At 36.3% G+C, this 25,007-nt stretch overlaps 2 protein-coding genes across 6 annotated transcripts in view; one reads left to right on the top strand and one right to left on the bottom strand.

The window, feature by feature from the left end:
* B3GAT2 (beta-1,3-glucuronyltransferase 2) overlaps positions 1-12,233 on the top strand; it is a 69,874-nt gene extending 57,641 nt beyond the window's left edge. The window contains exons 3-4 of the mRNA XM_008013573.3: positions 11,446-11,594; positions 11,675-12,233. Of these exons, the coding sequence (XP_008011764.1) occupies positions 11,446-11,594; positions 11,675-11,761 (236 nt within the window). The 3' untranslated portion in view covers positions 11,762-12,233. The remainder of the gene's footprint in view (positions 1-11,445; positions 11,595-11,674) is intronic.
* Positions 12,227-25,007, bottom strand: part of SMAP1 (small ArfGAP 1) — a 186,528-nt gene continuing 173,747 nt past the window's right edge. For 4 of the 5 annotated variants that reach the window (XM_008013566.3, XM_008013567.3, XM_073006131.1 and 1 more), the window contains 4 exons: positions 20,594-20,718; positions 16,309-16,480; positions 15,129-15,436; positions 12,227-13,182 (listed from right to left, as the gene is read on the bottom strand). In XM_008013566.3, the coding sequence (XP_008011757.1) occupies positions 13,048-13,182; positions 15,129-15,436; positions 16,309-16,480; positions 20,594-20,718 (740 nt within the window). In that variant the 3' untranslated portion in view covers positions 12,227-13,047. Of the gene's footprint in view, positions 13,183-13,826; positions 14,046-15,128; positions 15,437-16,308; positions 16,481-20,593; positions 20,719-25,007 lie in introns of those variants that run through there. The other variant, XM_008013572.3, reaches the window with a different exon arrangement.

The raw sequence follows: 25,007 nt of genomic DNA, 5'->3' as shown, positions 1-25,007 counted from the left end.
TCAGTAACCATGGCCTCTTACCCAGGCCGTGTCAAGCGTGTTGACTCTGCTGTGCCCAGCATATACAAATAAACTCTGATGGGTTTATTTCCCATCAGAGTCTTTTTGGTTCTAAACTTCAGTGTTAGTTGTGCCCACTAAAAAATAATTCATGAATATTTTCAGTATTCAGTTCGTTAAACCTCCTTATATTATGTTTGGTTATTAGGATCAGATTTTCCATCCTTGCTCAGCATCCTGATTGTTTCCTTAGAAGATTCAGTTTTCTATGATAGTTTTTTGTTTTCAGAGTAGAGATTTAAATGAATTGTTTATAGATTAAATAAAGAACACTTCTTAGAAATGCAGAGTGTTTCACTTTTTTCCATGGAAAATAATGGCTGCTAAATACCTTTTGAGGAATTTTTAAAATTAGACTTTTTTTTAAGTTTCACCTTGAAGCAATTATAAAGTTTCAGTCAGTATTCTGCAGCAGATGAACAGACCTGTTTAACAACCAAGGCATGCTTTTTCATTCTTCTTCCACACCAGAAGAAAATAATTCTAATTCATAATTGGAAGTAAATGCGGGAAGTTATGGTTCTGTTTACTCGTTAGGAAAGGGTAGATTTGGAAGAAAATCTATCATGGCTGTGAAAGAGCACTTCATGACAGATGAGCGTTCGGTCTTACAGCCATGAAAATTATAAAGGAACACTTGCAGAAAACAGTGGCAATTTGGAATAGTAAATAAGCAAAGGAAACATTCCTTTATACAGCCTTCTTTTCTGCTTTCTATATCTGATTTAAATCTCATGGAAATGATTCCTAAATCAATTCTACTAACACATTTGTTTCTCACTTGGATAGTTTTGAGATGGCAGGGCTGGAAAGTATAGGGCCAGGGGGGAAAAACAGTAGTTAAGTAGCAGTTTTCTGTTTTCAATGATCAAACCCTACATTACACTATTTTCTTTTTCTTCTATACTTACCTAACTCAATGGGTGGTAATGGGATTTGGGGTTGCAAAAAGAGTAATGTCATTGGGAATGACAGAGTAAGGACTTCTGAATATTCTCTCATCCATAAAAACAATGAGAATACTGGCAAAATTTGTCAAAATCAACTTTTTAAGAACTATGGAAATTAGCTAAAAGCATGCACTAATCTGGGGAGTTTTGTTTTGTTTAAAAAAAAAAAAAAAGGCTAAATCTTGGTAAGAGCAGTATTGCAGTATATCAATTTGCCCTATTCCCATCCCCTTCTTTCCATTTCCTCCATGGTAGATTTGAAAACCAACAGCCCGGTAATCATGGTGAAAACCAACAGCATAGCAGTTAGTAGAAGGGCAGAACAGGGTTGGGACTCATTCAGAGTTCCATTCTAAGATAATTGTCATTATTTGATCTGTCTAGCAATTCCCTAGAAAACCCTATTCACAAGGCTTGTCTTGATTTGACCTCATTCACCAGAGCAAACAGCCTTTTCCCTGGGGGCATTTGGTCAAAAACAGCTTGTGGTGACTCTTTACCATCACAGCTCCCTGAGGCAGTAACAGTTGTGGCAAACAACAAGCTAAGCAAAAAACTTCATTCCATAGGGGCATTTGAAAAGTTCTGACATATTTCTGGAAGGCCATGGGGATGTGTAGGACTGTATGCATGCCCAGGGCTATGTACTTGTTCAAGAAAAGCCTTACAAAGCCCTCAGTTTTCCCCTCTTAGTATTGCCAGCCCCTGTGCAATAAAGATGTGAAAGCTAAGGCAGTTGTAAATTGCCTGGCTGAGTGTTGAAAGCATGCCCAAATGGACACAGAGCATCTTGGCAAAGACTGAGAGTCTCTGGTTCCAGGCATTTAAGGAAATCTGTGTCCAATATTTAGTTGACCTCTAAGCTAACTGAACACAGACTTCTTTGCCCATACTCAGCAAAGAACACAGACTTTACAAAGTTAGTTCAAGAAAGTCACTAAAATAATAATGACAACAATAAAAGAACAACTAACCTTAGAGAATCTGATTTCCAGAGTTGTCACATTATATTATTTCAAATGTCCAGTTTTCAGCAAAAGATTACAAGACATGCAAAGAGACAAAGCATGACTAATACACAAAAAAGCAAGCAGTTGATAGAAAATGTCTGGACATTAGACTTGCTAGGTAAAAACTTTAAATGAGATATTTTAAATATATGGAGTCCACTAAAGATAACCATGTCTAAATAGCTAAAGAAAAATAGGAGAATGATGTCTCACAAATAGAGATCAATAAAGAGATAGAAATTATATATTTTTTAAAAAGAACCAAATAGAAATGCTGGAGTTGAAATGTACACTAATAAAAACAAAAAATTCAATAGAGGGGCTCAAAGCAGTTTGAGCAGGCAGAAGAATCAGTAAATTTGAAACATAGGTAAATTTATATGATCCAGTTTGAGGAACAGAAAACAAAGACGAAAAATGAACAGGGCCTCATAGTCTTATTATTTACATATACTAATATACATACTCTGAGTCGCAGAAAAAGAGAAAGGGGCAAAAAGAATATTTGAAAAAATAGTTAGAACTTCCCAAATTTGTAGGAAAAACATTAAACATTCAGAAGCTCAGTGGATTCCAAGTAGGATAAACTCAGAGATTCACACCTAGACACATCATAATCAGTTGAAAGTCAAACATGAAGAGAATCTTGAGAGTGTCAAAAGAAGAGTGAATATGATTAACAAAGGTTCTTTAATAGCCTTTGTTTATTAACAAAGTACTGGAAGGAAGGGGGGAGGAGGAGGAGGAGGAGGAGGAGGAGATCAAGAATTCTATATCCAGTAAAACTACCCTTCAAAAATGGAGAAATGAAAATATTCCCAACTAACAAACACCATGAAAATTCATTGCTAGTACATGTGCCCTACAAGAAATACTCAAAGGAGTCCTTTAGGCAAAAGTGAAAGGATGTTACACAAGAACTCTAATCCACATGAACAAATAAGAACACTAGTAAAAGTAACTACATAGGTAATTTTGAAAGGCGTATCAATGTAATCTTTATAGCTCCTTTCTCCTGTTTTGAAAAACAACTACATAAAGCAGTCATCAAAAATCTGGTTTGGGGCACAAAATGTATAAAGATATAATTTTTATGACAATAGCACAAATGGGGGCAAAAAATGGATCTATGTAGGGGCAAAGTTTTTTTATACGGTTGAAATTAAGTTGGTATTAATCTGAACTAGACTGTTAGAAATTGAAATGTTAATTGTAATCCCCATGGCAACTGCTAAGAAAATAACTCAAATGATTAATGACAAAGGAATTACAATTGTACACTAGGAAATATTTGTTTAACAATAAAGAAGGCAGTAATAGAGAAACAGAGGAATAAAATAACATTAGACATATAGAAAACAAATATTAAAAAGACAAATGTAAATCAATTTATTGGTAATTACATTAAACATAAGTGGATAAAAAATGCAATCAAAAGGCAGATGGACAGGATGTATAAAAATGATCCAACTATATGCTGTCTACAAGACAAACATGTTAGATTCAAAGACACAAATAAATTGAAAGCAAGAGAATAGTAAAAAGTATATATCATGCTAACAGGAACCAAAAAAAAAAAAAAAAAAAAGCTGGAATAGTTATATGAACACCAGACAAAACAGACTTTAAGACAAACTGTTATTAGAGACCAAAAAAAAAAAAAAGTTATAATGAGAAAAGGGTCACTCTATCAAGAAGGTATAACTATGAACATATATGTGACTTACAATAGAGCCCCAAAATATACAAAGTAAAAATGACAAAACTGAAGGAAAAAATAATTCTTCAGTTATCATTGCAACTATCAACATCCCACTTTTAATAATAGACAGAACAACCAGATAGATCAACTGGGATAGAAGACTTGAAAAACACTGTAAATCAATTAGATCTAACAGACATCTATAGACTATTCTACCCAACAAGAACGGAATACGCATTCTTCTCAAAGGCACAGTGGAACATTCTCCAAGATTATAGATCATCTTAGGCCATAAAACAGGACACAATAAATTTAAAATAACTAAAATTACACAAAGTATGGTCTTGGTTTATACTGAGATGAAATCAGAAATTAATACCAGAAAGGAGTTTGTGAAATTCACAAATATATGTAAATTAAACACACACTCCTAAAGAAATCAATTTGTTAAGAAATCACAAGGAAATTTGGGAAACATTTTGAGGAGAATGAAAATGGAAAAACAACATATGAAAACCTGCGGGGGTACAGCCAGAGTAGTGCTTAGCAGTACATTTATGGCTTCACTACCGTAATACAGTGTGGTACTGACATAAGGATAGCCATATAGATGAATGAAACAGAACTGAAAGTGTAGAAATAAATCATTTATGGTCAGTTGATTTTTGCCAAAGGTTCTAAGACAGTTCAATGGGAAAAAAAGTGTTCTCAAAAATTGGTTCCCAGAGCTATGAATACGCTAAAACCCCCTTAATCATACCATATAAAAGGACAAGTTTTAATATATGTGAATTATATCTCAATAAGGAGGGATAGTGGGTAGGAAAGATGGAAACACACAACTTTCCAAAAAGCAGTGTAGGCTTTGCTAGGAAGAGGTATGAAAGGAGAGTTGGTTAGCTCAGAATTAGAGGAGGTCCAACACATATCTTTCTTCCTCCAGCAAGTTCCATGACTTTACTGTGTGTATATACTTTTTAATTTGAAAGTTGAAATCTTTTTCTTATTGTTTTTGAAGTGAGGGGAAAGAGAGGCTTTTGATAGCTACTGGTAACACTGAACATGTCTCACGAGCCCGATATTCTAGGACAACTACCCAGAGTGACTGTTACAGAGAAAAAGCTGCTAGTATCTTTTTTGTGGCCAAACTATGAAAGTCTTGTTGCCAAGTCATCGTTTAGAAACTGGAAATAGTTCTTATTTGTAACAGCCTTGCTGAGATTAGATGATGTATAGCTGGAGAAGAGAGAATGTGGCAGTGCGATGAACCTATGGAGGTGAGGCTAAATTGATACTTACACAGTAGAAGGTGCTGAGAAGTACTATTGATACTGTTAACTGTGGCTGGAGGGAGAAGGGTTTTGCTGTACTTCTTCCTTTCCAATATTTCTGCCTTTTCGCGGGGACGGGAGCCTTATTTAAATGGCCAAGATCTCCAGGACTTTGTTGAATACAAGTCAAGAGCAGCCATCCTTGCCTCATTCCAATCTTCAGGGATTTAACACTCAGTCTTTCACCATTAAGTATAATGTTGGCATTAGGTTATTTTTGTAGATGCCCTTATTGAGAAAGTTCACTTCTAGTCTTAGATTGCTGAGAGGCTTTTACTTCTTCTTTTCATTATGACTAGATGTTAGATTTTGTCAAAGCATTTTCTCCAGCTATTGTGATAGTCAGATTTTTTTTCTTTTTTAGTCTGTTAATATGGTGAATTACACTGATTGATTTTGAAATTTTAAACCAACATTGCAATCTGGAGATAATCCTCAAGTGGTCATGATTTATTGTCTTTTTATTGTTGAAGATGATTTGCTAAAATTTTGAGAATTTTTCTGTGATCATGAGGATTATTAGTATGTAGTTTTCTTGTAATATTTTTGTCTGGATTTAGTTGTCAGGGCAATGTTGGTCTCACAGAATAGCTTGAGAAAGGTTTCCTCCTTTTCTATTTTCTTGAAGAATTCATGGAGAATTGTTATCATTTCTTCCTTAAATGCTTGGTAGAATTTAACAGTGAAGCTCTCTGGTCCTGGAGGGTTGTGTGTATGTGTGTGGGAAGATTTTAATTATAAACTTAATTTGTTTGGTACTGGGCTATTTTACATCATCTATTTCTTCATGAGTGAGACTTGTAGCTTGTCTTTCAAGGAATTTTTCTATTTTGATCTAAGTTGTCAAATTTACTGTCATAAAAAGTTGCTTATAATAGTCCCATATTATCATTTGAAGGTTTGTAGAACATATCTCTTTCATTTCTGAGGCTGGTAATTTATATCTTCTCTTTTTCCTGATAAGCATGGGTAGAGTTTATCAATTTGATTAACTTTTTTTTTTTTCTAAATGACTAGGTTATTATTTCACTTCTCAATTGTTTTCTATTTCTACTTTAGTGGTTTCTGCTCTTACATTTATTAGTATAGTCCTTTTCTCCATTTACTTTGGGCTTCATTTACTTTCTTTTTCTAGTTTATAAAGGTAGGAGCTTAGGTTATTGAATTCAGACCTTTCTTATCCAATAAGTGCTTAATGTTTTCTAAAAACTAATTTCCCATCTAAGCAGTCCTTTAGATGTATCCTACACATTTTGATATGTGTCGTTTTCATTTTCATTCAGTTAACCACTTTATCATTTCCCTTTTGATTTCTTCTTTGGTTTATATTTTGCTTAGAATTATGTTGTTTAGTTTTCAAATATTTGGGATATTTTCCAGATATCTTTGTATTACTGATTTCTATTTTAATTCCACTGTAGTCAGAAAACATACTTTGTATTGAGACTTGATTTATGGCCCAGACTATGGTCTATCTTGATAATGTTCCGTGTGTACTTTAAAAGGTTGTGTTCTGCTGCTGTTTGGGTGGAGTGTTCTATAAATGTCATTTAGGTGTAGTTGATTGTTATCTGAGTTTTAGTGTCTTTCCTGATTTTTCAAGTTTGTAAATTTTTCAGTCGTCATTTCTTCAAATCTTTTCCCCATCTCCCTTATTCATTCACCTTTCCCTTTGTTCCTGTGACTCTGCACAATGTGTGTGTGTGTTGGTCTTGACTTTTCTGTTTCATTTTGGTAGTTTCTATCATTGTGTGTTCAAGTTTACTCAACTTTCATTCTGCAATGTCTCCTCTGCTGCTAATCCCATCCAATGTATTTTTCATCTCAGACATTGTATTTTTCATCACTAAGGTGAGTTGGGCATCAGGCATTTTGAATTTTATGTTGCTAGATACTGGATGAGAAATATATGTATACACACAACCATACATAAAAACACATATATATGTAATGTTATACTATATTATAAATACATATGTAAATATTCTTGAGCTTTGTACTGGGACACAACTGAGTTAACTTAGAAACATTTTGATCCTTTCCAGGCTTGCTTTTGAAGTTTGTTAGGCAAAACCATCTCAGCCTTTAGTTTAAGGCTAATCAGTTTGACCTTACAACAGGCACAATAACCTTCCAAGTTCCCCTCCAGGTGCCCAGCTCTTACTAGGTAGCTCCACTCTGGCTACTGAGAATAGGAACTAGTCCCAGCCCTGAAAAAGCTCCAGTAATTGATTCACCTGCTCCTTACCAGTGGTTCTGTACTGGCCTGAGGTAGCTTTGTGAGCATTTGCTCTGCATACTCAGTTGAAGACTTGAGGAGAGCCGTCTACAGATCAGCAGAGCTCTTCCCTCTCCAGTTCTCCACCCTGCATATCCTAGTTGTCTTGGCCTCCTCGAATTCTCAGTTGTTTCCTCAACTCAAGGGGGCTGCAGAGCTTTCCGGGTTCCCCTCCCTGTGGTGTAGCCTGAAAACCTACTTCAGGCAGGAAGCTGGGGCAGTTGTAGGGGTCATAGTTCTCTTTTCTCAGAGATCTCTGTCTCATGTGCCTCTTTTCCAATGTCTGGAAACTTTTTTCAAACATTTTTTCTGCCTTTTAGTTATTTAAAACAAGTGAGGAAAAACCAGTCCCTACTGCAGTTTTGTCCAGAAATGGAAATAGCTTGTTGGGCTTTGAATGTCTTAAAAATTTTCTACTCAGTAATCAGTAAGCATATATTGAGGTAGGCCCTATCCCTCTGCCTGAGAGGGAACGGTGATTGCTGAGTATTCATAGGGAATTGGTTTCAGGACTGCTACCGATACCAAAATCCATGGACGCTCAAGTCCCTGATGTAGTGTTTAATATAATCTAGGCACATCCTCCTGTATACTTTAAATCATCTCTAGCTTACTTACCTAATACAATGCAAATGCCATTCAAATGGTTGTTATACTATATAGCTTTAAAACTTTTATTACTTTGGGCGCGGTGGCTCATGCCTGTAATCCCAGCACTCCTAGGAGGCCGAGGGGGCCAGTTAACTTGAAGTCAGGAGTTCGAGACCAGCCTGGCCAACAAAGTGAAACCCCATCTCTACTAAAAATACAAAATTAGCCAGGCACACGTCTGTAGTCCCAGCTACTCAGGAGGCTGAGGCAAGAGAATCGTTTGAACCCAGGAGGCAGAGGTTGCAGTGAGCCGAGATTGTGCCACTGCACTCCAGCCTGGACAAAAAGAGTGAAACTCTGTTTCCAAAAACAAAAAACCCTATTATTTCTTATCGTTTATTATTTTTTATTTTCAGATACTTTTCATCTGATGTTAGTTGAATCTGCAGATGCAGAATCTGCAGATACAGAGGGTGACTGTGTATCCTCCCCACCTAGCTCTGCTGAAGAAGTCAGGAAATCCTGCCTTCTCAGTGAACAATCATTTTTATTTGCTTTTATTTATTTATTTATTTATTTATTTATTTATTTATTTATTTATTTTTAACTCAGGTGACCAGGGCAGAAAATCCTACTCCCATGATTTTTGTAAGCATCTCCAAAGTAACTGCAACATCTTTAAAGATAACAAATCTCACTAAAAAAGGAAAGATATAATACTTGAATTATAAATACTTGGAATTACCCCCAAAACATCTTAGGTTGGGAATCAATAGTTTAGGATTCCCTTTACTGTGATTTCAGAGGGGAGAACTCTTAGCTTCACAGCAGGTCAGATTCCCCCAAAGCCACCCAGGGGTTGGCCTAGTTAACATGCAGTCTCTCCTGCCAGCTGTGACCTGCTTCCTTTCAAGAGATCACTGAGCAAAGGAAATGCGTTAGCTGATTGAGGGGCATCTGAATTGTGCTCCTCCACCCCTTTGTATTAGAGAATAGAAAAACACTTGGGCACTATGAGCCACACGCTGACATCTCCAGGGTGCTGGCCTTTCAGGTGCGCACCATTCTCTAGTGACACCGGGAAGGGGGGCCCTGTAGTAAAATGATGTATAGCTTCACAACTGGCTCTCAGCTTTGCCTACATTGTAGATTTTGCCATGTAATTCTGTGTGAAGAGCTGGAAGGATATACCTGTGCTAAGGAAAGCAACAAAATAATCTGAATCCTTGTCGTGATGATGAATCCTTGGTCATGATGATGAATGTGTTAGAGGAAAATGAAGGAAATCAGATCCAGGTGGCTCCATATCATTTCCAAAAATTACCTCTGCACAATTTGGATCCCATGTTTTTTAGAGGATGGGGAAATACAACCAGTACCCTGAATCCATGTGAAGAACGTATCAGGAGTTTCAGTGTGACTGAGAAGGGCGGGCTCTCATCTGGATTAAAAAAAAAAAAAAAAGGCTTATTTATAAGCATATGGAAAAAAGCAAGAAATCTTTTAACACTAAAATCTGATCTAACCTGTTGCAAAGGGCACTTTACATATCAACTTGAACCTTTGGCTTTTGTTGAAGAGTCTGGTGGTTGTCCTAGTTGTCTGAGGAAGGCTTTGGAGTGCTGTCACATGTAGGTGTTCTGGCTTTGCTACCTGGAACTTTCCAAACCTTTTAAACCTGTCAACCAGTATTCTTCCAGCCATAAATGGTGGCTGGCATCACCTGCCCGTCATGATCACACTGACAATGGTATTGGTATTTATACATTGTAATATCTTTTCAACAGTGCTTTGCAGTCAGTGGAGTCTTTCCATACCTCAGTTTTTCACCAAACATTGAAGTGTTACACTTCTCTCACAAATAAAGAAATGGGGAAGTTAGAAAATCAAGAAAGGTTAAGTGAGTTGGCCAGTGTCCCAAGGGCAGGGACCTAGGCAAAAACAAAAGGCTTCTAATTCCAAATCCAGTATTCTCTGCTAAAATGTGCCACCTCCCTCCCTTTAGGGTTGGTGGAGGATACTGTGACTAGTGCTACGGCTCATGCTTTATGATTCTTTGTTCTGCTTTACTCAGCACCTGCTGTACCATGTTGTGTTTGTAAGTGGCTTTGTGTTAACTTTTCTCCAAAAGGCAGCAGGGTCTGGAACAGGAGACTGGCCCAGTCTAGCATCTGGAGAGGATAGTGGTTGTGGTGTTCTCACAGCTCCTCCATTACCACCTGGTATCATTTAGTATTTACTTTGCAAACTGAATCATAAATCAACTCATTTAATGTAGAGAAGGGCAAAAGTTGCTAAGAAATGTTTTGGGGGTTGGTCCTCAGAGCTTCAACTCTGGGAGGGTGCCCAACTTGACAGTATCACCTTAGTCACTAAGGAAAAAGAGGTCCAGGGCTTCAGACCTTCAAAACAATTATTACTTGCTGAGATGGCAAAAACAATTGTAGAATGCTTCAATGGTTGAGCTTTAAATAGTTGGTTGAACTACAGATTAAATACTAATGATTTTTTTTCTTTGAGACAGGGCCTCATTCTGTTGCCCAGGCTGGAGTTGCAGTGGCACAGTCATAGCTCGCTGCAGCACAACCTTGTAGGCTCAGGCAATCCTCCCACCTGAGCCTCCTAAGTAGCTGGGACTACCGGCACGCACCACATGCCACGACACCCAGCTAATTTTTGTATTTTTTGTAGAGCCAGGGTCTCATTATGTTGCCCAGGCTGGTCTTGAACTTCTGGACTCAAGTGACCCTCTGCCTTGGCCTCCCAAAGCGCTGAGATTACAGATGTGAGACACTGTGCCCAGCCAGTAATGAATTTTCGTATGATCAAAACCATTGAAGAAAATTTACACTTATTTTTGGTAAATGAAATACCAAAAAAAAATTTATCAGATGGCCTCGTAGCTCCTGCACTGATTTCTGCCCCACATACCCTTTTTAGATTGAACCAAATTAGAAATGTAAACCAAATGATTAAAAATTAGGTATGATTCATTTTCTAGCTAATTGGCTTTACTTCGTTGCTCCCTCTTCTAAATGCAAAATGAATCCGAGCAGTGCTGAATTTAAGGAAGCATACATAATTAGTATTACAGGGCAGGCAGGAGAGCTGGGCATGTGGTCTCACACCCCACGTACAGTTAGGGTAAGCATGTATGTTTTTCAGCTGCATTTATTTCTTAGTTATTCCTAGAGTGGCAAATGTGGAGGGTCGATGACCACTGTGAAACAGCAGCTTATAAAATTCACCCTTTATTATTAACAGACTAAACTTCCTGTTTTGCACAGATGCTCCTGTGCACACCTCTTTTTACACAGAATGTAAAATATTATAATGATTGATTTTCCTTTGAGACTGTAATACAGGTAATGCTCCTATTCAACTTTGTAAACCAAGACCTGACACACAGTAGGTATTTTAAAAACTGTTTTTGATGTGACCAAAATTATACAGAAAAAAGAGAAGTACACCAGTATTTTAAAGTTTTTGTTTTGTTTTGTTTTGTTTTTTACTTTTCACAAAGGATTTGCTGTAAGTCTTCAAGTCATTTTGTCCAATCCAAAAGCTGTATTTAAGCGTCGTGGATCCCAGCCAGGGATGCAAGAATCTGACTTTCTCAAACAGATAACAACAGTCGAAGAACTGGAACCGAAAGCAAATAACTGCACTAAGGTATTCATTTCACTTGTGCTGCCTGACCTCAAGTGTCAGCATGAAGAGTGTGCTACCCAAGCTATTTCCTTCCCCTTTAGGTTCTCGTGTGGCACACTCGGACAGAGAAGGTTAATCTAGCCAACGAGCCAAAGTACCGCCTGGACACAGTGAAAATTGAGGTATAAATTGAAGCAGCAACTGGTGCGTTGCCCAGCCAGTGGGTCCATGTGGAAGAGGATGTTTGGAGTTTAGGCTGCAGAGCATTCAGGTATTGTTTGTTTTACTTCAGTACAACAGCCTTTCTTGTCATCTGATGGACATCTGTTTAAATGGAGCTTGTCAGTTAACATAAGCTAACTGGATGGTACAAAATGTATGTTTTGTCTTCATTTGTTCTGCATGTTTTCTCTACAACTAAATTGGAAGATTTTTGTACAGTGCCGATACTGCAAGATACCACTCTGAGTATATATTTTTTCTTTTTCTCCAGTTTGCTCTTATAATTGGCAGACCTGAACAGGTTTTTAAGACAGACAAGTATTTTGTCAGCTAAACATTCCTGATTCCTGACTTTGCAACACTAAGTAATTTTTGGAAGGTTTCTGGCAGTATCCATCATAGGAAATAAAAAACCCACAAATGAAAAGGTCTATGGATTCATCTGTTTAATATAGGGAAATAACATTTTGTCAATACTAGGCACCATAAAATGTAAACACAATTACTGTCATAAACCTGGATATACCTTCAAGGATTGAAAGTGGCTTTGTTTTAGTTACCCTGTTTGCATATAGTGCAGAAAAAGGTCTTCATGTTAGCACTATGTACATTGAGAAGAGATCCAAATTACAAGAGAGGCAGATAAAATTTGAATTATTTAAACATTCATTAACTAAGTTTTGGAGTAACATCCAGGTTTATCTTCCTTTCACTAACCACATTCCCTGTTAAGCACATCATAACAACAGCACAGTGAAGTGAATGATGAAATAAAAGAATTTTGATACACTAGAAAACAGTGCTCAGTGAGACATTTACATTCTATTTATATGATTAAACATTTGATCATACAGTACCTTCCTACAGGATTACTGGCTAATTTTGGGGTGGGGCTTATACTGTTAGAGGTATTACTAACATGATAACTACTTCCCTTATATGCAAACATTAGAGCTATAATTTTATTGAGGAAAACTGATTTTGCAAGTTGAGCAGCTTCTCAAATAATGCAGTATATGAAATCATGGGAAACATGAGCAAAGCTGCCCTTGACATAAAATGGTTTATCAACCTGCTTTTCACCACATCAAATGGAATCAGTACAGACCAACACGGTCAATCAGATCATTCTTAATATGAACAAATGGGTAAAAAGAAAAAAAATATATGTATATGAATAAACAGGGGAACTAGATGCCTTTTAGCAAGGAATGTCAGGTGGTAGTTCTGGATGAAACTTGTATTGCAGTTTTCATTTCCACAGTTGTGTGCTGAGAGTCTGACCCGATGAGCTTCCAGACCATCCTGCTGTTGTGCTGGGGGGCTGGCCAAAACCTGCAGTAGGGGTTGCACTACTGATACTCATGCCAGCCATTTGCTGATTCATCTGTGAAACACATAAAAGGCTTAGTTCAAGAGGCTTACTTCACCTTTAATTCTTGTTTCTTTAGCCACACAGTTGGTCATTTTTTTCATTAATGTGAAAACTAGTCCAAGCACTGGAATAAAAGCAGAGTACCATACAAATATTTCTTAAAGCAAATAGCTACTTTTTTCCCTTCTTTATCTGCTTTCTAGATTCAATTTCCCTAAAGATTAACAACTTAAAAAAAAAATACCAAAGCAATCTTGGGATTTGTATCATGAGTCTGTTACTCTGACTTTCACCTACACTAGGATATTGTGCTTTAACTACTAAGGAGTAAGAAAATTTTAGAAAGTAAAATAGTCTAAAATTATCCTATAAACTTTGTATGATAGCTATTATTCTCTGTTAAAATCTTAAATGGCTCTATATACTTCCTAAAAGTGGTCATAAAGCATTTACTTCTCTTGCTGATCTAACAACATAAACATCTAAAATTTATTTTCATTGTATGCAATAAAGTATAAGATTATGTATATTTTTCTTCAAGACTGGAGTCAAATATATATATAAGAACCTTAACCCTGTGGTTCTCTTATTTCCAAAATTGGTGGTAAGAGAAGGCAAGATTTACCATAAAGTACAGAGCGGGTTTAAAACTTAAACTCAAGTGTTAGACTGTGTTCTTAATTTAATGCAGTTGACTTATTTACAGTTTCAAAGACACTAACATAAACTACATCACTAATCATCAGGCATAAGTGTCTGAAGAAGCAGATCACGTCTTCATACCTCCTAAAGGACATTTTAACCACTCTGTCGTTGGCCAGTAGACTGCACTGATGGAGTGCTGGAGAACAGCATCGCCCTTCTGCATTATTTGGAAGTAAGAGCCAGTATTAACTCCTTCCTGGTTCATCTAGCACCTTAACCTGAGTTGGGTGTGCTTCAGCATGTTGACCATGTGACTGACCCTTAGCACATACAATTTTTTAGATTCCCAATGTGTAGAGACCAATGTCTTACCTATATTCTTGGAAATGGTGGTAGCAAAATTAATTGGGATATATAGTGATTGAGCTAATGTTAGAAATCACTCTAGACTATTCCCTGAATGCTCTAAAGGTAAAACAAGTGACCAAACAGAAACCAAGATTGACAAAATGCTGGAGGAACATCAATGGGAAGTGTAAAAGGAAGAAGAGTGGGAGCATGAACCTCTCTAAGAGCCTTTGTCTGTGCAGCTAGAGAGAGAGAAGTCAGAACACAGCACCTGAAATAGAAATGTTCTATCTTAGCTCTAACTTAGGTAGAAACAGGATTTTATAATATGAGGGGATGTCTGGTTCAGTCCTTATGGGAATTGAATCTTTTTGTACTCTTTTTAAACATAAAAGTCATTATAGGGTACATAAAAAGAAAATACAACTTTACAAAGGTTTTTGAACAAAAAGAATTTTTACAGAGCCATGGGGCAGTAATCATATGACCTGAAAAATAGCCTTAGATCCCTCATAAAATAGTGCTTTGAGAATATGAGGCTAGATTTTTTTTCTAATAAAAGACCCCAAAATTATTAGTGAAGTTGTCTAAGTGGACTATAAAAACGTCCCACAAGCAAGCTGGTTAAAGCTTAGTGCTAATCTCAGAGGTGGCAGAGCGGGAGTCTCATGATGCCTAAGATAATTTCTGGCCATTAGCAAACAGATTAGTAGTGTTCACCATTACAGTTATATTACAATTTGAAATGAAAGACGTTTAACCTTTTTTTAACAGAATACTCTAAAACAGGGATAACACATCATTTGTCTGATACAACTTCATAATATTTATAGATACTTTTGACCCTATACATATTATCCCTATTGAATTCTTTCTGCCAGATCACTAGACTTAAAAAAAAATTTTTTAGAAAATAAATCTGGTTTCTTTGATTTGGGAGGAGCTAGAAAATAAATGACCCCTACCTGTGAGAGGCTCCATGGGGGCTGCTGAGCTTGCGGCAGGCCAAACTTACTCTGGGGTGCACCCATTTGTCCCACCATTCCTCCTTGGGGGCCAACAACGTTTTGAGGAAGTGGCATCACACCAGTTTGTGCATTTCCCATAAACCCATTGGGCATGGGCATGCCCACCATCATGCTTGGACTCTGTCCCATCACATTTCCTATAAGGCCAGGAGCTGCAGGCACAGGCACACCCATCGATGGAAAGCCCTGAAACGCAGCTGGTGCTTGGGAGGTAAATGGTATATTTGTGGGTCCCATAAATACACCTGCACCACAAAAAGAAAATGAATGAAGACAGCGCTATCACGTGCAGTTGCACTCACCTCTATAATTACAGAAAAACTGCCTTTCTGAACAGCAAATATTTAATTCCAGTTTGGCTGCTCCGACTACTCAGACCAGCCCACACCTAAACCCTGAGAGTTGGTTATTTCTAGAATGCAGACAAATCAGTTATTAACCTGAGTAATTTTAATTAAGAAATGTAAATCATATGCAACAGCCACACAAAATATCTTCCACCATGAAGACCAAACTATGTAGCATGAGATCATACACTTTTTTTTGCTGACTTGTACCATTGGTCTCCCAGTACCAAACAGGCAAGTGAGAGCTGACTATATCTCGCTTCAATAGATGTAGTGGGCTGCCAAATAATTTTAGCTCATATGTGAAATGCAGCTCATTATTTAAAGGAAATGGTCTGAAAGATTAAAAGTCTGTAAACAATAAGCCTTATACTAATATTCTGTTATGATTACAAAAAAATTCAGTTTTAGTCCATGTGGTAACTCAAGACTGTTTACCTGCAGAGAAAATATACTGTATACAAAGTCATAAACTTCATACATATCAAGTTTCAATAATTCATCAAAGATAATCCGTGTTCTATAAGCTTGTGAAACAATATTTAGTGATCTATGAACAGCTTGTTAATTCCAAATAAAGTTCTGTGAATCCTGTACATGCCTCTTAATTTTTAATTCTAATGCTCGTTCATTTCAGTTTCATAGTTGTATAAACTGCAACAACAAAAGCACTCACTACATGGAACAATAAATATATAATTTATCTTATTATAATTACAAAGGATATGCTTCTAGTAATGTCACTGAAAGCAGATATCGAAATTCATTACCAGGAGTACTTTGCTGTTGAATGGTTCCTGTGCCATACAGAGATAAGATGGAGTCTTTGGAAAGCTGTTTCTTTGCCACTTCTTCTGATTTTGTAGTTTGCTCAGTGAATAAATCTAGATCCCCAGATGTTACTGTAGACAGGGTTGCAGCTGCTGGTGCAGAGGATGTCCCCTGAGACAAACACCAAACTAAGCTATCAAATTCTGCACAGTAAAGCACAGCTTATCCATTACTTAAAATCCAAATAAAGTTATAAAATTAGACCGGAATCAAACAACTGTAGAAGGTAAAATGGTGCCATTCAAGAGGATCACTCACAAGCCCATACAAAAACATCTACAGCCATGGCAGTACTTCTTAATTTGAATGTTAATGTAGGTAGACTGAAGCCTTTTCACAGTAAGTTGCATTTACTACCTAAGGTGATGCCAAGTTTTTGCTCATCAAATCCTGAACACAATGGGCTCAACAGTGGTTACAGAGGAGGCAGCTGTCTGAGGACCACCACTCCACAGCAACTACTGCTCCAAGAAACTGGTATCCTTTGGAATAAACATTTCTACAACAGACCATAAGAGGATTTGCAATGGTTGCTTAAAAGGTTTTATCTTTTCAAAACCTGCATAATAAGATTTTTATACATCTAATCAGTTTTAACTACAACATTAGGCTACTTCTAATCTATCCAGAAATGAAGGTACAGCAAAACTTTGACCATCTATAGTCTCAACATATCCTGCACTTCCCTTTTGGACAAGGCGGCAAATAAACACAAATACAAATAAACATGTAGATATTTAATATAAAACAAACATTTTCACTTAATCTCATATCTTGCGAACAGTATTATGCAATCACAACAGCAAACCTTAATCATCTCTGTAGTCATTAAATATTAAATCATTCACATTTGTTATATGGACTTGTTTTGAATATGAAGAGTTTCAAAGAATTCTATGAAGACTAGTAAAAACTGGCTGATTCTTCTCAAACTAGAGAATAAGGTGAGTAGCAAGTGGAAAATAAATTCAAACATTTAATGTCCTCCTAGAACACCATGCGATGAGGTACCATCCAAACACTATACTTGTAAACTACACAGAACAGTATTTTGAATCTTATGACTAAGCAAGAATTTTAAGTGACAAAAAGCCACTTAATTTTCCAAAAATTCAAATGTAAGAAATTAGATATCATAGAATACTAAATATCACAATACCCTTTAATAAAATATATCTAAGCTACCAATGAAGCAGCAGCAGAGCTACGAGCATGGGCTGGAGCCTGTCTGCCAGGACTAGAGCCTGCCCTCACGACTTTCTATGGTACACTCAGACATGTCACTTAACTTCTTTCAATCTCTCTCCTGTAAACTGGGGATAAGCTTGATGATCACAAGAAGTGTTTTGCACAATGGTTGGATTAAGTACTTGGTGTTTATTGTTAATATTGTTTATAAAACAAAGCAACTACATCACTAAGTGATCTTTTTATCACACTATCTGTTGAACCAAAAAAATCTGCTCAAAACGCTGGGGTCTAATCCCTGTGGAAGGGAGAGAACTATAAGAAAACCCAAAATGTTGGGAAGCTATGATTCCACTCTCATAGTAGAGCAGCCTAATATTCACATACTGTAAACATCATAATATGAAACATCTACCTCCAAAAGGACACAGTCTAAAAACAGCCAAACTGATTGGCAGGACTAGTAAGCCCTCAAATGTCCACTTACTTTTTGGTGCTCCATTCGCCAGCACTACAACCCCAAGATAAAAGGAGAACAACTTCTGCCTCTCATTTTACACTTCAGGAAGTGCAGAGCATCTAACCAAAGGCTCTCTGGCCTTCTGGGACCCAAGGGCTTAATCAAGAAAAAACCAGACTCGGCCCTTGTGTATGTCTAGGTATTGTTGGTGTATGTACATGTATATGAAATATCAGGAAAGGGGTTTCTCCATGTCAACACTGAAGACTGGAACGGTTCCCCTCCAGCCCCCAAAACACATGTACGCTCCTGTCAACTAAGTATTTCTAACCCCCTTTAAGAAAGACTAGACCCTAGACAGGTAAGGCAGATGGTAAAATCAATCTACTTCATATTCATAAGTTAGAAAATCTTTTACTAGAATTTGTATATACTCAGAAAATAACACAAAGAGTGAAAGAATACAGGGTTCAGAAGAATTCAAAATCTTGGAGTCCAAAACTAGTTTGAGCTCAATTTCACATACTAAAAACCCACCAAAACAAGTAAATTACATAGTAGCAATATATGCATAAAATCTGTAGTTTCAGCACCATCCCCCATTTTCAAAGGCATTATTTTGAAAATATGTCTGGAATTTTTTTTTTTTCTCCAGATGAAGTCTCGCTCTTGTCCCCCAGGCTGGAGTGCAATGGCGCAATCTTGGCTCACTGAAACCTCTGCCTCCTGGGGTTCAAGCAACTCTCCTGCCTCAGCCTCCTGAGTAGCTGGGATTACAGGCATCTGCTACCACGCCCGGCTAATTTTTGTATTTTAAGTAGAGACGGGGTTTCATCATGTTGGCCAGGCTGGTCTCCAACTCCTGACCTCGGGTGATTTGCCCGCCTCAGTCTCCCAAAGTGCTGGCATTACAGGTGTGAACCAGCGCGCCCAGCCAAATATGTCTGAATTTTAATCTCTACATGAAGTTTAGATGAAAGATACTACTGTTCACCAAATATTTTACAGGGCTCAACATAACAATGTTCCAAAAGAAGTATTAGATATAATTTTAAAAATTAACCTTATGTCCTACCAGGTACTGCTCAGAATGCCCAAAGTCTGAAGGCCAGCCGCCACCCCTCCTAAAGCCAGAGGCTACGCTCCTTGTCATGGCATTGCTTGTGCTTAAGAATTAAATGAAGTCTGCATTGTTCTGCTTGCTGCTTTAATACAGAACAGAACACGTGAAGTACGCTGAAACCTCAGAGGTGGAGTCTAACTCTCTAAGCAGTTGCAAAGCAACTGTCAGACCCCAGTGACAGTGCTAAATAAATCTAGCAGGTGTAACAGCCGTACTACAATGCTAGACTAAAAATAAATTACTTTTCACATTCTGATTGTCAAATATCCTAAATACTTCTTTCCAAAGACACAATATTAGACAATTCTGTCACATGTACACCTATGTCTGTACAAATTGGTAAGGTAATTAATGTTAATTGAAACAACAGTAACAATACTGTCTTTCTTATGTGTGTTATACGAGGTGAAGAAGGGGCAAAGCCATAAAATAAGCTATTTTGCTGAAAATAAATACTACTGCTGCAGACAATTTTGATAAAGATCCATTTAAATTAATTATTCCTAAGAAATCTACTTGTTCCATTCTAATGGTAACTATATAATGACTATCACAATAACAATATGTGCAACAGAAATATGTTACTAGTCTTCTTATAAGACGTTGACTTTTTCTTATTAAAACTGTCTACCAGAACAATTCAGATTTGACTCAGTTTTTCTATGGAAAAGGAATATTTTATCTCAAAAATTATGCTGCACAAACTGGTTATTTGTAAAGTATAAACTTAAAATAGAATCTTAATGTTGTAAGCTTAAGAGTAATTTGTTTCCTGAAATTTCATATAGTTCACGTTATAGAAATTCCATGTACTGTTAAGAAGGCAATTCAAAATTTCTTCACCATTAACATTTTTAAAATTTCCCAATCATTATTATTACTGTTCTAGATTTTTTTAAAATCACTTAAAAAAAAAAAAAAAAAAGCAAGGTAGATTTTAAGGCTAAGTTAAAACATAATTTACCTTCATTTTAAAAAGACAATGAGTACTGAATTTGCTAGAACTTCTGCAGTTAATATTTACAAACACCCACAGTTTTAAAAGCTCTGAAGTAAGTGACCTTGTTGATCTCAGGGAAGTCGATGTAGTCAGGGTTTTTCCACTTGTTCATTCTAAATACTGTTGTTTCCCTAAAGTTAGGGTTAGAACTTTAAAGATAGTGAATATTTTAGGTTTTGTGAGTTATACAGTCTCTGTTGTTAATATTTAACTCTGCTTTTGTAGCAGGAAACCAGCCACACATAGTATGTAAACCAGTGGGTGCGGCTGTGTGCCAATAAAACTTTATTTGCAAAAGAAGCTGCTGGCTTAGTTTGCAAACCCCTGGCCTAAAGAACAGGGGACTTTTAAATCAGTTACTGCTCAGAAACAATTCTTCCAAAATTGAAATTTTGAAACTTTTCAAAAAGGAAATAAGCAGCGACCATATAAAACCATATTCTTATCACATACCTGAGCTGGAGGCATGACAGTTGCAGGTAAGGGATTAGAAATCATTGGTCCGAAGATGTCCAGATCGTCATTCAGGGGTGGCACCGTTGTGTTCCCATTGGTCACTGGTGCCACAGCAGGGCCATCTGAAAAGAATACAGATTCTTGTCTTAAAGTAGAATATCTTAAATTACTTGAAACATGGCATTATTTTAAAAATTGATATGTGGTTTAAAAAAAAAAAAAAAGTTCAAAAGTTGGTAAAACATTTGTTCTCCTTCTACCCACCCCAATATCCCCTTTCCCAAAGAAACCATTTCCAGTTTTGTTGATTCCCCCAGAAATATTCTTTATCCATTGGTTTCTAGGTATATATCCAAACCTCCTTTTTAACCAATGGTATCATACTATTCACATTATTTTGCACCCTAATTTTTTAAATAAGACCATAGGTTTTTATGGTGCTTCCTATATGCCAGGCACTGTTCTGGGTACTCTACATGTATCAACTCATTTAATCCTCATAAACTTATGAGGTAAAAACTACTTTTGAGATAAGGGGCTAAGGTGGAATTTGATACCACACTCTTATAAATAATCCCTCTCCATAAATGTATGTGTGAGAGTGTGTGTGTTTGGAGATAATGTAATTTTTACCTACCATGGAAATAAGTTTTGATGATTTATACCATGGAAATAAGTTTTTTACCTACCATGGAAATAACATTGATGAAGTGTTACGTTTTGAAGTCACAACATGGAAGAAAACTAGATAGAAAAAAGGAAACATACATACAATATTTAAACTGATTCTACAGGAAGTATCCATAGAACTCCAAAATAAATCTTTATTCCAGCACAGCCACTTTCAGTGATGGCTGTACCAAGCCACTGCACTGTACAGGCAAAGGGACTCTGACAGAGCTTCCTACTTTAAAATTCAAATTAAAAAACAGTTTTAAAAACTGTAATTTCAAAAATTCAAAACCGGCTTATTTTATATCCCCTTTTTATGTTGGTGAACATTTATAAGGGCTGCGGGCAGGAGCTGAAGTGGAGTGCTGTGGGTCGAGTTTGCATGCACAGCACTCCAGGACTGGAACATCTCACAGAGTTCAGTTTTCTGTAACCACAACCAAGTAACAGTTCAGAGCATCACAACTCCAGCCTCTTGAGAGTTATAGCCTAATAAATCTTCTAGCTTAACAATTTACAGTCTCATCTGATCTCTCTTTGATAGACCATACTCTCATCAAAGGGAAATCCATCATCTTTAAAAACCTTTTCAACGATGAATGGGATATCTTGCACAAAGTAGATACTCAAATATTAACAAATTCAGTGGAAGATCTACCATCTCATTCATATTTCCACCACAATCTACAGAAACTTAGGGAGTTCTTGTCTTTTTCCAAGTATAACTACAGAAATTGGTATCTTTTATTTCTCTGTTTAAGCTTCAGTGAATTACAAAGAATTATTAATACATAAAATAAAATATTTTTTACTATTTATTTTATAAAAGAGTGTGTAAAGTCCAAATTAGGTTAATTTGGAAGTTATTCAACTGCAAATTTTTCAAGTCATTTTCAGTGATATCACATTATCACAACCATTAAAAGGAATGTATTGATATGTATTATACATGTTATATCTATATCAAGTACTATGGACAATTGAAAGGTGAAGCAATAAAACAATGTATGTAGATTATTATAATTTGTAATATATAGCATTTTAAACTGAGACAACTATCAAAGAATTAAGACTCATACATGAAAATAATTTTTTTCATTTCTAACCCTTTCAAATGGCAATATTCATTTTAAAGTTACACCTCCTTAAAGAGATAATTTGTTTTCTAGTTCATTCCATACCCCATTTACATGATGTATAGTACATTATATAAATATCAGCCAGAAATAAAGTGATATTTTAAAGGGACAAGGCATTCTAGGTTTAAAAACACAACTAAGGAATACCTTTTTTGTTTGTATCTACACTTCAGTAAAGAAAGTCCAATAATAATGACATATAAGCCAGTGGTGCTTTAACTTGTGAGCTACAGAGTTGGAGATGGGCAAACATCATCATCAACTAGACATGTTTCATTCTATCACATGAATTGAGGAAGCACTTTATTAGCTGCAAATATAACTATTATATATAAAATGTATATATATTTATATATGTAAAATTTTATGTTTATAAAATTTAAACTCAAATAGAAGCATGTGTCCTCTGAAACAATGGAAACCACAACCAAAATAAAAGGGAAAAAAATGGTGACAAGCTGAATATAAGCAACTATTTCCAGTTTTTCCGTTACACTTTTTTTTACTTTATTAAGTAGTAGTAAACAAAATCAGACAAATTTATGGCAAAAAAAAAATTTAACACGAGAAAATCGCATTGATTTTTTGGCAAACTAAGAAAATACTATCAATTGCCTTTTACCACAGCACATGTTCACAGAACACCAGTGTGCCCAGGATGCACTTAGTGAGAATCACAAAGTTCATCCACTACAAGCCAATGCTATGTCTTATTACTTTTACAAACTGTACAGCTTTCAGAAATTCTAAGTCTGTTCTACTTAGTACCTTAGACTCCACTCAGAATATTTACTTACACTTTCAAATCTAAACCACATTTGATATCTAGCAATATATTTTCTAACCCGCAAAACACCACACAGCACATTATTTGGTTTCTGAAGTCTTATTTTACCTTTCACCCCCTTTAGTATCACATATGTGACTAATAACTTGTCCAGCATCACAGAGCAGGAGCAAAGTCTTAGACTGTAATCTTATTCAATGTTTACTGTAAAAACAACACATTCTTGTAAAAGATTCAAACCATGCAAAAATGAAGAAACTAAAAGTACCCATCATAGATGGTGGTGACAGTTGTGCAATGTGAATGTACTTAATGCCACTGATTATATATTGTAAAATATTTAAAATGGTAAATTTTATGTGTTGTGTTACCACAATTTTAAAAACAATGTACATAGGATCATACAAAAATAGTCTTCTTTATATAAATTATGTATGTGTAGGTAGGGGGTTTGCATTCTGTGATACTGCATGTGCCTATTAATTATTTATTTATTCAATGTGTGACTCAAGAGAATTTAGGTAGTTTCCAGATTTTCACCATTAAAAACAGAATGGTGGACATCCACATTCCTCTATATAAAGTCTACACAGCTCATGTCCCTTCACTGCAATGTAACTTGAATTCTGTTTTTACCACTGCACTATGAACAAATCCATATTCTCTTTCCATGTGTTTTATTATTGTTATTACTATATTAAAACTAGCCTCTTGAAATTTCTGGCATTTCATACAAACAACGAAGTTGTGATCTCTCTGTAACCAGTCACCATGGTTATTAGAGCTGTCATGAAGTCAATTCACAAGGTCAGTCTGAGGGACGTGGAATCCTTTTTAGAATGAGATGGAGGAAGCACCTGCTTAGGGACAGCAATCTTTGTGGCAAGGCTGACACTGTTTTCAATTGGTTAAGGAAGACTTTCTCGTACCCCCCAAAAACCTGAGGTAAGGAACTTTCTGCCAGGCTTCACCAAGATCTTTCTCTACACAGCATCCTTGTGATGAGCATAGGTGACTGGTCTCTGCTCTCACCATCGGCAACACACCTGCCCCTCTTTTGTCTCGACTCCATCTCCTCCCCATGTGATGCGTTATCCATCTTAATGGTGGGTTCTGGATTTCACAGCCATCAATTTTTCTAGTTACTATCAAAGCTATGCATTCACAGAATTGTTGAAAAACAAATTCTTAACCGAAACGAAAACTTCCCAGCCTTGCAAAACTGGTAAATACAAGTTCCCAATGAGTTTTCAATGGTTGCCAATTTTACTTACAACATTTGGCTTGCTTAACACATTATTTAAAAGGGATTGCTTCAATTCATTTAGAAGGTCATTGCGTTTTAAATTTTCAGTGTTCAAAAAGGACAATTAAAGACTCATTATCATTACCATCATTATAAATATCACATTCATCCTGGATGTTTTTAAAGAATGTTTACATGTTATCATTTTTGTCCCCATGCAAGATGAGAAGGGCATCTCCTTCCATTATCTCCGCTTATACCAACTAGGACACAGAACAATGAAAAGACTTCCTCAATGTCATTCACCTTTTTAAGCAGCAAAATTTGTACTAGAACAGAGTCTTCTCACACCTAGGCTAGTGCTCTTTTCTTTAAACCACATTTCATCAAAAGCCATGTAATTTCAACTTCACCTAATTATAAACAAATCACTTTAAAGTTCTGAAAAGTTTTTTAAAACCTTTAAAATAGTTTATAATTATTTGTACTAAGTTTGAGAAGCAGTTAAACAGTCCAAAAATCATTCCGTGCCACACTCAACATTTGCCTCATCCTGTCCCCACTCCA

Source organism: Chlorocebus sabaeus, chromosome 17 (genome assembly GCF_047675955.1).
Source record: "Chlorocebus sabaeus isolate Y175 chromosome 17, mChlSab1.0.hap1, whole genome shotgun sequence".
In the NCBI taxonomy this organism is placed as follows: Eukaryota; Metazoa; Chordata; class Mammalia; order Primates; family Cercopithecidae; genus Chlorocebus; species Chlorocebus sabaeus.
Note: the sequence above shows the minus strand (reverse complement) of the source record. Positions and strands in the feature narration are given on the sequence as shown.